The 16,058-nt window shown below is 46.7% G+C and overlaps 1 protein-coding gene across 3 annotated transcripts in view; it reads left to right on the forward strand.

Annotated features, from left to right (window-relative positions):
- TANC2 (tetratricopeptide repeat, ankyrin repeat and coiled-coil containing 2) overlaps positions 1-16,058 on the forward strand; it is a gene marked incomplete at both ends in the record, with an annotated part of 174,883 nt that overhangs the window by 36,786 nt on the left and 122,039 nt on the right. For 2 of the 3 annotated variants that reach the window (XM_080633694.1, XM_080633695.1), the window contains 2 exons: positions 4,379-4,450; positions 8,641-8,709. In XM_080633694.1, coding sequence (XP_080489820.1) covers positions 4,379-4,450; positions 8,641-8,709 — 141 coding nt within the window. Of the gene's footprint in view, positions 1-4,378; positions 4,451-8,640; positions 8,821-16,058 lie in introns of all 3 variants that reach the window. The other variant, XM_080633693.1, reaches the window with a different exon arrangement.

The following is a 16,058-nucleotide window of genomic DNA, read 5'->3' on the forward strand; positions in this document are numbered from 1 at the left end:
CCTGCAGTCTGTTGTCCATAGGTGATCCTGTCTGCAGTCTGTTGTCCATAGGTGATCCTGTCTGCAGTCTGTTGTCCATAGGTGATCCTGTCTGCAGTCTGTTGTCCATAGGTGATCCTGTCTGCAGTCTGTTGTCCATAGGTGATCCTGTCTGCAGTCTGTTGTCCATAGGTGATCCTGTCTGCAGTCTGTTGTCCATAGGTGATCCTGCCTGCAGTCTGTTGTCCATAGGTGATCCTGCCTGCAGTCTGTTGTCCATAGGTGATCCTGTCTGCAGTCTGTTGTCCATAGGTGATCCTGTCTGCAGTCTGTTGTCCATAGGTGATCCTGTCTGCAGTCTGTTGTCCATAGGTGATCCTGTCTGCAGTCTGTTGTCCATAGGTGATCCTGCCTGCAGTCTGTTGTCCATAGGTGATCCTGTCTGCAGTCTGTTGTCCATAGGTGATCCTGTCTGCAGTCTGTTGTCCATAGGTGATCCTGTCTGCAGTCTGTTGTCCATAGGTGATCCTGTCTGCAGTCTGTTGTCCATAGGCGATCCTGTCTGCAGTCTGTTGTCCAAAGAGGGAGTCATGCCTATAAATAATAAAGCAAATACTACCAACTACCTAAAATCTTGGATAAATAAGGTAACTTCTGTTAGAACACTCAAGTTCTGATGTGCACACAGAGGTGAGCACTGTCAAGACCATAAACTCGAGCACTTGGAGTTTGAAGGCATGAGAATTAATGTTCCCTTAGCAACAGTGATTTGCCCCTTTTTTGTGTGTATATAACGGTAACCCTTGGATGATGTATGGGATCATTCCTTCATAACCCTGCTCCTCCACTGCAGGGACTGGAGGGTGCTTTGTAGCAACCAGGGAAGATACTAACTAGTTGAGTTGCTGAGCTCCTAACTGGGGGCTGCTCCTGATGTTCCTGCAGTGCTCTGCCTGTTCACCACACGCTTTAGATCCTGCAGGTTCCAGCCTTCCTGGCATGGATCTGTTTGTGTTTTTATGCTTTCTTGCAAGCATCCATCATTTCACAGGTCCTGCCTGCTCTGCCCTGGAGGAGCATCCTATTGGGATGTGCCAGCCAGAGACTCCGTGTTCCCTGCTGCTTTTCCTTGGCTATAGAGAGCACAGCAGATGGGAGGGGTCGGTGATGCACAGGATGAGGGGCTTCCCGAAGCAGCCCCAAGCTGGTCAGGTTGCCATGGGTTCATCCAGTGGAGCTGTGGGTTTATTTATGCCCATTAATTGTGTGTGGACGTGCACGTGTGTCCCGTGGGGAGGGGATGGCTCCACATTCCCTGTGCTTGTTCCCAAAAGGTTCCTCATTAAAAGTCAGTGAATGGTTCTCAGAACTGCCACTGGATTCAGCCAAGCTACAGCCTTTGCTGCAACTGCACCAGGCGCAGCAGTGATGGGTGAATGCCATGGCATGATGATGGCAGCCCTAATACATGCTGAGTCATCACATTTCCTTTCTCCATTCCCACCCTCCTAAATTGATTCCGGAAGTTCATAGAATCATGGAATGGTTTGGGTTGGAAGGGACCTTCAAAGGTCTTCTAGTCCAACCCCCATGCAATGAGCGCACTGCTTTGCATCCCACTGTTGGGTGTTGAAGAGCATCAGAGAGCAGGATGACTGGCTCTGCTGCCCTGGTTCCTGCTTGTTCTCAAAGCATGGGTACAAGCGCTGTTATGTCCAAGTGACTACATGAGAGAGGTCTTGTCCTTCCCAGTGATCTTAAGTGGTGATGCCCTGGCACAGGGTGCCCAGAGAAGCTGTGGCTGCCCCATCCCTGGCAGTGTTCAAGGCCAGGTTGGACACAGGGGCTTGGAGCAAGCTGCTCCAGTGGAAGGGGTCCCTGCCCATGGCAGGGGTTGGAGCTGGATGAGATTTAAGGTCCATTCCAACCCAATCCAGTCTGTGATTTTAAGTAGATTAATTCTTATTTAGGCTTGAAGTATTCCAGCTGGACTCGTATGGGGAGTTGGTGGTGGTGTATCTCCTTAGGGTCCCATCATGTACTTAAGTTTACTGGGTTTAGAAAACGCCTGCCTCATGTCAGTAGGGCAGCTGACTTCTGAGAGACCCAAATCTACTCATTTTGGGCTAAAAGCCAACAGTTCTTTCTTCTAAAATAGAGAACATGCTTGTCTTTGATGTATTTAGTTGTAGAAAATCCAAGTAGGGTTTAGATTCCTGGTAAAGGCAGTGGGTGAAAGCCTTCTGTCTTCCAAAGGCAGCTTGCTTTTCCTCCCTACCAAGAATGATGTCAAGGATAAACCTCGTTGCTTCTATTGATTTAGGAGCCAAGTTTTGGAGGAGATGCAGACCAGCCATGGTGAAGTGCAGTTTGGTGCTCTGGTGTCCCTGTGGCGCCTCGTGGCATAAGAGCAACAGAAACTTTCCAGTGCTTGGTCTCCAGCCCAGCACTGAGTGGTGGTGGCTCTTGTTGCTGAGAGTGGTTGTGGGTCCCAGGGAATGATGTGTTACTGTTCAGGCGTCTTCTGAGTGTGGTGGGCAGGGGAATGGTGCTGGACCTCCTTAGTTCTGCTCCTGGCAGGATGGGGCTGGTGATCCGTCTGCCACGTAACCAGACCTTGGCACGTGTGATCTCCTGTGAGGTGGCATCCTGCAGCATCTCCTCCGTTAGAATCCACATCCCTCAGAACCAGTCCAGCCTCTTCCCAGCTCCTTACTGGTGGAGAAGGGTTTGCCAGGACCCGCCTGTGGATTACCTGGATGGGCCTGGCCAGCATCACTCACAGTAACCCTGCAAAACAAGGATACTGAGTTTGGGTTTTGAGGGTGATGATGTGGCCGTTGATAAATACTGAGGTTTACTCCTGATTTTAATCTCTGTAAACCTTTCAGTCCTTATAACCATCTTGCATTGTGGATTTCTGTTTGGGACTCAAAGGCTTTTTGTTTTCTCCACAATGTCCTGTTAATACTCATTCATGCAGCTCAGTGCAGCTGATCCCAAGAGGGTGCATGTCAGAGCTGCCGTCAGATTTGCAGTATCACATCCTTCATGGATGGGCTCTGCTCCCAAGGAACAAGGGATGGGACAAGAGGAACCAGCCTCAAGCTGCACCAGGGCAGGTTTAGATGGAGCTGAGGAACAATTCCTGCCCAAAGGGTGCTCAGGCATTGGAACAGGCTGCCCAGGGCAGGGCTGCAGGCACCATCCCTGGGGAAGAGGAAACAAAGAGCCTCCCATGGCCTGGGCTGTGGCCCTGCTTTTTGGGGTTGGGCTTAAGTTTCCCATCACCTTACCCATTGTGCTCCAACACACTGGTTCCCTTTAGAGCTAGACTAACAGATGCAGCTCACGTGGAGTGTGAGTTGGTGAAACTGAATTACTTGATGGCATAGCAGGCCCATCCAACAGATGATTTTGGGGATATGGAGTCATAGAATATCTCAGGTTGGAAGGGGCCCATAAGGATCAAGTCCAGCTCCTTGCTATCTGCATCTCTATAGCTCTATATCTACTTGGAAACGCATCAGAATACATCTGCTTTTAGTAGAATCAAAAAATATCAATGCTAAAATAGGGACTGTTGAGTTTTTAAACAGCTATTTAACAATTCACTTATTTCAAACCTATTTTTAAGGGCTCTAAAAGCTTCCCCTTCCCCTGCCACGAGGTGCACTAACCGCAGCGATCCACGTTGTAAATGCTTGGTTTTGCCTTTGCACATCCTCCATAGCCAAGCTTGCCTCTGCTTTCAGCTGGCATGAACCCCGTGCACTCAAGCATCTCTACTGATGTGCACATCTATTGTTTCTAATCTGGTCAGTTGATCAATGAGGACCAGCATGTAATTAATTGTATGATACTGTACACTGTGTCCCACTGCATTTACCCAGATGGATTGTTTTATTCGTTAGCTGTAGCTGCATTCCTAAACAGTTTCAGAGTCTATAATGAGAGTGGTTTTGTTCTTCTTGGCCTTCCTGGGTTTTAACTGACAAAGAATTTTAAAGGGAAACCATTTTATAGGATATTCTTTTTTATTTCTTTCTTTTCCCCTGGATCTCTTTCTGCACGTGATTGATACTTTTTGTGTTCCGATATACAAGTGGAGGAACTGACTGGAGATGCACCGTTTGGTTACTATTTCATTGATGTGTCTGTGGGGTCAGTAAGAGGAGTTAAAAGCCTGCTTATATCTGAGGACCACACAGATTCCATTTGCACTGAGCTGGGGAGGAGCAGCAAAGGAGTCGGTCAGCGTTTACCCAGTGCCAGCCTGCACGCGGGACCTTTTGTTCTGCTGCTCCTACAACATAGGTGATGGTGCTCAAGGAAAAGTTGCATCTGCCTGACCTGTCCACGATGATGTTCTACTTGTGCTGTTTTGGTTCTCATGCAGATGGAGGGAACGAGGAGCCACCAGACCGAAGACAGGCAAGTGTAGACTCCCGTCAGAGCCGATCTGGGCAAGGTAAACGTTAGTGTTGTTCTGCCTCAGTGACTCATTTCTCATCTCTTCACCTTCTTCCACGTACATGTTGTGTTTTCCATCAGGCTGTGTAGTCTGAAGGGGTTCTGTACCCCTCGCTCTTATCCACAGAGCTACAAACCTGCTAACATTCCCCAGAACAGACTGCCTCTGTGGAGTTCATTTGTGGCGCAAGACTGTGGAGCCTGTGACATCTCTGTTTTGCAGGAGCTTTACACAAGGGCAGTTGTTGGAGCTGGTGATGGGAGAAGTCTCCAGCACATCCCAGTGCAAAACAACTTGCTTGCCTTGCCCCTAGTTGCAAAGGCATTACCCGGGATGTCCTTCCAGTGTGATGGAGAGGGGACCGGTGCATTGTGGACAGGCTGAGCATCTGCCGGTTCCATCCTTGGCTTTGTTGTTTCATCCTACAGGAGCAGGGCAAAAGGTCCTAGGCAGAAAGTAGTAAAAATAGTTGGAATATTATTTAAATGATGATTCTACAAACTTTTGTTGAGTATCATGGAATCAGAGAATAGTCAGGGTTGGAAAGGACTTTAAGATCATCTAGTTCCAGCCCCCCTGCCATGAGCAGGGACACCTCACACTAAACCGTGCCACCCATCATTCTCAATAGGTTTGGTGGTTAAAAGCACCACTAAAAGCTGGGTAAAGGGAATTTCTGCCCCTGAGAGCAGCAGCTCTTGGCCCTGTGCTGCCTTCTGTGTCCTTTGAAATCATTTACTTCAAGTTTTAAGCATTTACTTGTTTGTGAGGGTTGTGAAAACACTGATATTTCACACAGCTCTTGAGGCTAAGCAGCAGGTTCTGGAAGCATGGCTCTAGAAGGTGCTGTGTGCGTTCCCTGATGTTTCTCTTTGGGATTGCGGCAATAGTTTTCCTTTCATTTTGGTTCAAGTCTGTTGCTGTCATGGTGTCCTAATGACTTCTCATGGGGACATTTTCTCCAGAGCATTGTTCTTTTTTGGCAGGATTCCAGTGTTGCCCAGGCAAAATCATTGCGAGTGATTGAAGCCTGGGATCGGGATTAGGGGGATTGGAATTGAGAGGCGGAACCCTGGGAAGCATCACCAGCTGAAACACAGGATATTTCTGTTACTGTTGCAGAATCAATTCCTTCAGATTTCTCATTTTAAAATAGAAGAGTTAAAATTGGGAAGAAGCAAAGGGATTTGTAACTGTGTGTACCCCGGGATAGCTTGCTTACAAGTCGCGTTTCCGTGCTTCCAGAGCACAGAATGAATGGGCGCTCTTTTTCAGACCCTCAGCTCAGATAAAGCCGCTGTTGTGTTACTCCTGGAGGCTGAGCCTTGCCCATTTTCTCTGCTGTTCGTCCCTGTGATGTCCTTCTGTCTGTCTGAGTCTGTCCCCTGGCTTGGCGTTACAAGGTGCAGCAGCTCCTTTCCTGCTGGGTTTCCATGCACTTGTTTCAGGCACTCCATTCTCTCAGGTTACATTTATTCAGCATCTCAGCTGCTGTGGAAAAATACCACTTTTGGGCAGAGGATGTGTTGGCAAGTCCTTAACGTGCCAAAGAATGACCAAGCTCTGTCTGTCTGCCTCAGTGACTCCAGGAATTGCAAAGGCAAGCAAGAAGTCTCAGCATGAGAAGGGAATAGAGGGGGAAACAGGTAAAAAAGGACTTCTGACTTCTTGGAGACCAAGCTTCTGCACTGAATGCTTCCATTTGGATCAGTGGATGCAATTGTAGATGCAGTTCAAGGAAGAACAAATCTCTTTGCTCCCTAAAACTGTTATCTTTAACTTTGCCCTGTTCTGTAGCAGATCTTAACATGTATTTTTCATAGAGATAGGTTAGGGGGTTTTCTTGTGCTGAGAGAAACCAGCCAACTGAAATGAGAGAGTTGTCTTCTGCTCCCGCTTCCAGGAAGACACATGTGATGCCCAAATATTCCATCTATCTGTAAAGCATTATTATCTTGGAAAACATCAAGAAATAGTTTGTTTGTTCAAACATGCCCTTTGCAGTGACATTTTACTTGAATATATTTTATGCCAAGGTTCCAGTTCAGCCGTGAATGATCCCTAATTTGGGGGTTTGATCAACCCAAGGTCCTTCCTGACTGGGACAAATTGAGGAGCGTTTCAGTTACCCTGTTTGTGTAGTGTGACATCTGTGGGATGCAAATAGTACGTTGTGGGTATTTAGTGAGTGCCTTGGTTTCATTGTAAAGCATGGGAATTTTCAAAGGGAAAACGCTCCTGGAAACTTGGCAAAGATGTAGTTACTTGTATTTCTATACCAGAGCCTGCCCTCATTTGCCCTTGGGTTTAGTTTGGTCAAAGATGCTTACATCTTACTCCATAATAACCAGTGGAGCACACAGTGACTTGCAGCTCTGACCCACACGAGAACTTGGAAGATGCTGTTGTTTCCAGGTCTTCCAAACCCTTAACTGTAGCCTGAGGAAATGAAAACTTTCCTTTTAAGAATCCAAATCAATGATGGCGAATCTGGTGCCAAATGTATTTAGAAGAAGCACCTCAGGTTGGGGTTGTCAATGCCAGTGCCAGATTTGTCCTTCCTGGCACCCTGGGGTGGTTATGAATAGACTTGCTGAGTCAGCAGAGGTGTTCTGCTCGCAATAACTGGCAAGTGTTCAGAGAGCAAGAGAGGAAGAGGTGTATTCTGAGCTGTCAAAAATAGCGCAAAGTGGGTTAGTGTTGGGTTTGGTTTCTTGTAAAGGATGACGTGGCAATGCTGAGGGATGTTCCTGGAAGCTGTAGACGCACTTTAGCCATGGGTAGTGCTACCTTTGAGCACGCTTCAGGAACTCGTTATTTTGATAGGGGCTTTTCCTCTCCTTCTAAACAGTGTGTTGGGTTGTTCACGTTGTCCTTTGGGTACCTGGAATGAAGTTAGTCCATTGGCTCTGGAGTAGCACGTCTTTGAGGCTTTGATCCTTTTGGCTTCTCCCCCCTTCTGTCTGTCCACCCCTCTGTCTAGCAGTTCATTTTCTCTTTTAAATACAGTCTCACAAGCCATTGAGAACAGCCCAGCTAATCCATGAAAAGCAAATAATGAGTGTCTTTATGGAGAAAAACCATCAGTAGGCACTAAAGGCTAAAATCCATCTCTCAAGGTGTGGCACAAGTGGAGTTTTACACTGTCAGTAATGAAGTATTAACACGAACAGTTGTAAGTTGGGTTTGCAGATGAATTCCTGGTTGTCTGTGTCAGCTTGTTCATCGTATTGAGTAGAGGAGGAGAACTGGGTGCCAGGGGGTTCCATATTCTGCAGCTAATGGGAGGATCCTTATGGCTCCCAGCTCTTCCCAGTCAGGAGCAGCTGCTCTTCATTTGTCATTAATATCACTACAATTAACAGTATCTGCCTTTACTGTTCTGGCTCCACTTCTTGTCATTGTCTTTGGTGTCTCCCACAGTGATGTCTTCTATAGGCACGCAGGCTCTGTGTGTCTTTGGGCGCCTCTGTACATTGTGAGGGGACAGTTTGGAGGTGGGGCTGCTCTTGGAGGCTTTTGTTCTTCCAGTTGGTTTGGTAGGGGTTTATCTTAGGCTGAAAGTCCTCATGGGGATCTCATTAATGCCTCTAAATATGCCAAAGGAGGTGCCAGGAGGATGGTGCCAGGCTCTTTCCAGTGGTGCCCAGTGACAGGACGAGGAGCAGTGGCCATAAACTGAAACCCAAGTTTCACCTCAACAGGAGGAAGAAGTTCTTTCCATTGAGGGTGGTGGAACACTGGAACAGGCTGCCCTACGATCTGGATGCCCAAGGAGCTATCAGGAAAAGGCCATTGGCTTTGCCTGAATGACATGTAAAACTGGCGACTCCAGGACTCTGACAAACAAACTAAACCAGTCCAAATCGCAGACTGGTTTGGGTTGGAAAGGATCTTAAAGCTCATCCAGTTCCAGGGGCACCTAGACCAGGTTGTTCCAAGCCCCGTCCTTCTTGGCCTTCCTAAATTCCTCCTAGTTCTGCTCGTACTCTAAGGAGATGTGCTGAGCTGCAGTTCTAGAAGTAGAATGTCTTCAAGGGAAGCGTCCAAACTGTGCGAGGGGAACCCAAGGGAGCAACTGGGTACCTGTAGGATGTGCACTTGAGCCGGGCAGGCTTCCCTTGAGGAATGATGAAAGCAGGAGACTCCCATGTATTCTAACCAGTTCCTTTTTGTCTTCCCGTCAGGCACCTCCACAGAGAACGACTGTGCTTTTGAACCAGACTACGCTATTCCGCCACTCCCAGTGACCGAAGGTATGCAGCACATTCGGATTATGGAGGGCATGTCCCGCTCCCTTCCATCCTCCCCCTTACTCACACATCAGTCTATCAGTGTTCGGCTCCAACCTGTGAAGAAGTTAACTGGTAAGGACTTTAAATAAAGTTCAGTGGGGCTTTTAAGGTCCATTGGTCCTTAAAATCTGTAAGAAAACACTTTGACCAAGGTTCTGTGTCATCATTTCTTTGTTATAGCAGATGCTTCAGGCAAAACCAGGAGCAGCTTGGATTTCAGGCTGACAGAGGAATCTTTCTGTGCTGAAAAGAGTGTCTCTGTTGTACAAATATTGTCTGGATCTCTGAGAAGCTTTGAGCAGAGTGGGTTTCAGTTGCACTTTGTGTTGCGATTGATGCACAGTGGAAGTGTTCTAAAGAGCTCGATGCTGAAATTTTGAATGCTGTGAGAATACATCAGAAAAAATGATAAACTTCTACCTCAGAGTCATTATTTTTCATAGTTCATGCTTACTTTTAAAGACTTTTACCTAATCTGCTGGGATTATGGGTTGAACACCCAGACATTGTACAGTAGCGGGATTGTCAAAGCACTTGGAGTCTAACATCCATTTAAAAGCCTGACATCGTATTTGTACTGGTAACAGTTGTGAGAAACTCGCTCCTTGCCTAAACCCTGCCATCCCTGATGCCTGTTGTTAATGATCAGCCAGTCCTGTGTTTGTATAGAGAAACAGCCAAAGGGATTTTTACCTGCTATAATCTGCCCCATGCTTACGAAAGTGAACTCAGATGCACTTCGTGCCTTTTTGTTTTCCCTGCCCTTCAGTGAAAGGAGAAATTGAAAAGGACAGGAGGAAGAGATTCCCAAATCATGGCAGAGTCTAGACCTGACCAAGATGCATACAAACAGGGATGATGTCAATAACATGCTGATAACTGTTAGCATGGAAAAGCAAGAGAAGGGAGGTGTAGGCACCTGGTTGTGTTCAGAGGTCTGCTTTGGGGCCCTACACAGGAATCCATTGGGAAATTGGTTGGGAAGATGACTCTGTCTTCTCCTTGCATCCTTTTCCTTTCCATCTGTTTTAAATACCCTCTTCTGGCTGGACCCAATCTCTTATAGCCTGACCATGGAACAGGCTGCCCAAGGAAGCTGTGAATGCTCCATCCCTGACAGTGTTCAAGGCCAGGTTGGACACAGGGGCTTGGAGCAAGCTGCTCTAGTGGAAGGTGTCCCTGCCTGTGGCAGGGAGTTGGAATTGGGTGATCTTAAGGCCCCTTCAACCCAAAGCATCCCATGGTTCAGTGGAAACACATGCTTGTATTTTGCACCTACAGATCTTGATGACTCCAGTGGAGCTCCTGCTACACTTGGAATTCAAAGTGTGTTTCGGTGCGTTGGTGGATTAGCAGGGTTTTTAAATTATTAGTTTAATTTACTGTTGATATTGGAAAAGGAAGGGGTTTATTTTCCATCCTCATGCAGTCATTATAGGAATTTGTTTGCTTTCATTAAGGCAGCGTGGAAAGGAACTGGGGAAGTAATGCTTTCTGCTCTGTTATTCATAGTATTTACCACTATTCCTTATGGTCTGTCTCTCTTATTTGCTATTACTGTGAGAGATAGAAAAGCAAGAAGATAATCCCTTGGCAGCAGAAAGAGATGGTTGTTGAATGACTGACCACAAACTGGGGTCATATAATTCATGTTTTGTCATATGGCCATATAATACATGTATTACATTAATATTAATTAATATTAATTAATTATTAATATTATTAATATTAATTAATAAATATTAATAAATTGCATTAATACATGTATAACATGTATTATATATATGTATAATATATGTAATGGTCATACATTACGGACATTAGTAAGAAGTTTTAGGTTGGGATTTTTTGCTGAGGGATATGGACTATGAGTTTGTAAAGATCCTGCTTGGTTTCATTCGTTAATAAAACACCATCTGTAACGTAAAGAAGATCTGGAGTTAAGATTACGTTTTTGAAGACACATTCAGAGCCTTGTGCTGGTTTTTGCTGCCTTTCTCCCTGTTTGGCCCAATGCCCCTCTCTGATTTTACAGGAGCCTTGTAAGCACCATTGTAGCAGACCTGAAACGTGGTAGGGTCGAGAAGCAGCTTGGTTCCAAACCTTCCTGTGACTGTCGGGAGGAAGCAGCCGGGACTTTGACAGTGAGGGCATGGGGATGTGTCACTGCATGTGACCATTGCCTCTTCTGCTTTGTCTCCTTCTGCTGTCCACTTGTTAATCCCACACAATAACAGCAGTGATGCCTTTTGGAAAAGGGATGAGGGTGGTTCTGGGAAACTGAAGGCTGGCAAAGAGAGGCTTTTGTCCGGCTGACAGTTGCCACATGGCTTTTTCAAAGCGACCTTCAGAGCATAGAAAATTGTTGAGAAATTATCCGATTGTAGGGGCTTTTTTCATGCTGTTTGCTTCTTACATACATTTGTGTGTGACTAAGCCATTCATGTCGTGATTTCCATATCTGTGGAGTGGTTGGGTACTGGAATGGTACCATTTGTTACATAAGGAACTTTGTTGTCTTGGATATATAAAATCTTTTGCTAAAGATTTAATTCCTCAGACCACTTGCAACACAATGTGAGTGTACCAGTGTCTGCATTTATGCTTTCTGAAGTTCTTCAGAGATTAAAATTGAAATACAAATGACATTTTATCCTTCTCACAAGACAATTTGCTCATGATTGAGAGCTGAAGTAGCTTGGGTCACTCTGGATCTGCACGTGTCTATTCCTGTAGTAGAGCAGGTTTGTCAGCTCTGATGGGAAGGGAAAGCACCTACTGCAATCCCCCTTTTCATGGACATCAGGGGTGACACATTAAATTGGGGTTTAACTGAACCCTTAAAAAAGGAAAAGAAACCTGTATGGTGCAGAGAAGCTTCCCCAGCAGAAACTGCGATGCTGGCTCTCTATTTCTTTATCTGTTGCTAATACAACATTGTGGGATAGGACAATAATCCTTTCTCATAGGATAGGGACAGGCCAAGGGGAGTGGCTTGAACCTGCCCAAGGGGAGACTGAGCTGAGCTCTTAGGCAGAAGCTCTTCCCTGTGAGGGTGCTGAGGCGCTGGCCCAGGGTGCCCAGAGAAGCTGTGGCTGCCCCATCCCTGGCAGTGTTCAAGGCCAGGTTGGACACAGGGGTTTGGAGCAAGCTGCTCCAGTGGAAGGGGTCCCTTGGAACTGGATGAGCTGTAAGGTCCTTTCCAACCCAAACCAGACTGGAATTCTTTGATTCCAAAGTCCTTAACCTGGCTGACGTGTGAAGAAGTCAGCTTTTCATCCACAGAGAAGTGAAAACGTCCACCTTTAGCAAGGAGCCATAGGAACACGTTGCGCGATGCGTTAGTTCTCCTTCCGGAGGAGCTGAGGTGTTGCTGTCTGGGTTTCTGTGTGTGGAGCCTTGGCTGGATTCAGGGTTGATATCTGTTCAGTACGGCTGCAGTTTTCACTGCTGAATAGTCTGGTGGCTTAAGAAAAACTAAGGTCATTGTGGCTCTAGAGGGTGAGGTAATAGCAAGCATAAGTAATCAGCTCTGCTCCTCCTGCCTTCATAGCCTATTGTTTAGCAGTGGCCAAGGACATACTTTACATCAGCATGTTCAGCCTCAGTTTATGCTGTTTAATATAGATTTTTGTACAACAACAGTGGCCTTATTAGCAAATCTAATGTGGAAAATACATAATAAAAAGAAAGAAATCCCCCCCAAACCCTCCCAGGGCAGGATCAGGATGTACGAAACACCACTTTGCTTTCTGTCTCGAATAAAATTAGCACTTAAATGTTACTGTGCTTGCTGCACAAGGAGAGCAACCATTTTCAAACCCATTGGGTTAAATGTTCTTCTACAGATCAAAAGTGTGTTCTTGAGGGCTCAAAACCATGCCTCTAATGAAAATAATGCCATTGCATTGTACACCCCCATTGAGGAAAGCATGGCTTTTCAGAGGGTGCTTATAGACATGAATGTATCTGAGTGCTTCCCTGAATCCATGCCAGAAATGGTACCCAGCCTCATATTAGGTTAATAGATGAGATACTGGGCTCAAAGCCTCAGCTACCGATGCTCTATTCCGTCACTGTGGAAGCACCACGTGCACAAAACCCTGTGCTCACCCAACTCCTCCTCAGGAGAGATGGGTAATTTACAGGCTGTACATTTATATGCACAGGGATAATTTTATTCATCCCTATATTTGGCTATTTCTATTTTTTTCTCTTGAATGACAGATTGCTTTAGGAGCCTTTCAGAAGGAGCATGTGTGTGCACGGAGGGAGGAGGGGAGAATATTGGCAAGAAATTCAGGGAATAAATCATATATTTCTATAAGTGGCCTAGATGCTTGTTATAAGAGCAGGTAGAGGCAGGCCAGGGGGAATGGCTTGAACCTGCCAGAGGGGAGACTGAGCTGAGCTCTTAGGCAGAAGCTCTTCCCTGTGAGGGTGCTGAGGCGCTGGCCCAGGGTGCCCAGAGAAGCTGTGGCTGCCCCATCCCTGGCAGTGTTCAAGGCCAGGTTGGACACAGGGGCTTGGAGCAAGCTGCTCCAGTGGAAGGTGTCCCTGCCTGTGGCAGGGGTTGGAGCTGGAGGAGCTTTAAGGTCCCTTCAACCCAAGCCAGTGTTTCTGTTTTTAGGTTTGGATTCGCAATGGCTCCGTTGCTTCTGTATCCAGGGCAAATTAGGTGCTTCAGCATCTTTGAATGGGCCTGAGGAACTGGTTTCATTGCAAATCCCCCACTTTGAGAACATTTCTCCCATGCATTTTGGGAACGTGGGAGCTTTCCCTAAGAATAAAGTTGATAGAAACGAGTGCGAACGTTCCCCTGTGGGTTCAGGCAATTAGCAGCATCCTCTTTCCATGAGAAAACATGTACTCTCTGGCTAGATCTGTCTGCATCTTCCTTTGTATTTCTTGTGAGGATTGTCATTCCCTCCTTTGTATCTTCAGCAAATGGAAAACTCTTTAATTGTTTTGTGTTTAACGGTGACAAACCCAGATAAATAATCACAGCGCTCTGCGACCACTTCTCTCCAAACTAAAGCACTGATTCAGCTTGTTGTGAACCTGAGAGGTGATGAGGTGGCTGCTGCTGTAGGGTTGGAGCATTGGGGAGAAGCTGGTGCGTGTTTGGTCAAATAAGATAGTGTCATGGATAGAAAGATTCCTAAATGCTTGAATTGTGCTTGCTGAGCAGAGAGAGAACTTCAGTGCTGGGGCTGGGTGAAACAGTCGCAGTGGTCACGGTGTGTCGTCTGCTTGAGCACGTGCAGTGAGTGAAGAGATCTGATGATGCTTGGGCAGAATAAAGGGATTTTCCCTCTCTGTGTCTGTATCTATCTATACATATATATAGAATATGAACCTTGGTCTAGTATATAGCTTGCTCTGGCAGCTCTAAGTTACGCTGCCCTGCATTACCTGTGATACATCAGGGGCTTGGCAGCTTTCGTCACCCGGCAGTGGCTGGTTTACAGAGGAATTTGGGGATGTTTTGCTGTCGCTGGGAGGAGTGGCTGTGTGTGTGGTGGGTGGCACTGCTGCTCAGGCAGTCAGCCACCTGATGGTGCTGCAGTTTGATTCAGCTCGGGCTTGTTCCCATAAAGACAGAGCCTCCTACCTGTGGCGGAATGGGGGTCTCTTTGGTACCTTGTTTTTCACAGGTGTTGTTTCGGGTCGTTGTTACCATCCCACCATTTGCCTGACTCAATAATTTCACTTATTTCAATCTCAGTAATTGGAAAATGCTGCAAGATCGTGTTGTTTGGTTGTGGTTTGGTGTGATGCTTGTAAAGCAAACATGTCTCGGATGGATGCGATCGTGCATGTGCTGATTCGTGCCCACTGCACAACGGAACCTGATCTAACCGAGAAGGTGATGTTGCAGCTTTAAAGCATCCAGGGGCTTAGAGCCTTTTAGTAGAAATGATTCCCAGAATCCATGTCACAACTCCTTATTTGGTGCTGCTTTTTTTCTCGGTGTTGCCATGACAACAGCAGCACTGCACCATTCATCAGCGCCGGTCCTGGGCTGCATTGCTGGCCCTCGGCTGACTCCGGAGCGGCCAGAGGAGCATCCTTGAATCCTCCACTCCGGTACCTGTGGCACTGTTATTTACTATTCTCTCTATGGTTTGCCCTAAGAAAAGGGCAAATTAAGCTGCGCCATAGAAAGAAACTGTAGAAATTCTTCCATCTCGCCCCAGGGGAGGCGTGTAGTCTACATTTGCTGCAGCATCCTGGAAGGAAAGGCTCTTCCGTGCCGAGAGACTTAAGGAAAAGGGAACGCTCCGTGTCTGTGCGCTGCTCTGAAATCACCCTCGCGCCCGCTCCTTGAGGACAGAGGGAATGCAGAAGTGATGCTTGTTTAGGGGCAGCAGCGCTGCAGGGACATGGTTGTTGTGCTGTTGGGAACGGAGCTTGACATCAGCAGCGGGAGGTGTCACCTGTAACATCATCCTGACGTTGGGAGCAGCAACATGGAGCTGGCGCTAGGGAGAGGTGGGGACCAGAGGAGGATCCTCACTGGAGTGCTGCTCCCAAGGCATCGGTCCCTGTGAGTTAACGGGTGGGCTGAGATCCTGCTGCCAGGCTCACGCTCTCGAGTGATGGGGAGAGGAGACAAAGCCTGGTGAGTATCTGGGCAATCTGCCTTGCATGGACTTGGATTTCAATTGTGTTCCTGGGCCTCCTTCAGCTCCGCAGAAAATCCACGTAGGATGAGGGATCCCAATGCTCTCAGAAGCCATTATTAGAAGGTTTTTGGTGTGGGTCAGGGTTGTGCTGCTTGGATGAGCTGTCTTTTACTTGTTTTGGTGATACTTTTACATAATCTGAGTTGGTCACCAGCTTGCTGGGATGTGCAGGCGAAAGAAATGGCAGTGAAAAACATTCCTCTTTCAGCATTGCTAAAATAGAACTACTGAGGAGTGAGCTGGAAAATGCCATGGATAGCAGGAGTGGTTTGTTTGTCAAATGCTAGAATAATGGGATTGAGATAAGGTTTTTCCTTCTGTATTGCAGAATGACCACAAATGAGATGAGTGGGTTATAAAACCCGTGTGCTGAGGGAGACAGAGATTTCTTTCTTACTAAAAGAGTGAGATTTTGAATATAATGCTACTAGAAGCAATACAAATACGTCAGCAATCGTTTTCGAGGTACAATTTGAGGCAAAGCTATTCAAGTGCATGGTGCTTGTGTTGTATCTGATTTCTGAGGGGTGCTGTGCTTAAAATTGATGGTGTGGGGACAGACTTTGCTCCTTTTTAGGCATTTTTCTGTGCTATCATTTGCGGTGTGCTTGCCTTGCTTTT

The sequence above is a fragment of the Psittacula echo genome (assembly GCF_963264785.1).
Source record: "Psittacula echo genome assembly, chromosome: 23".
Lineage (NCBI taxonomy): Eukaryota > Metazoa > Chordata > Aves > Psittaciformes > Psittacidae > Psittacula > Psittacula echo.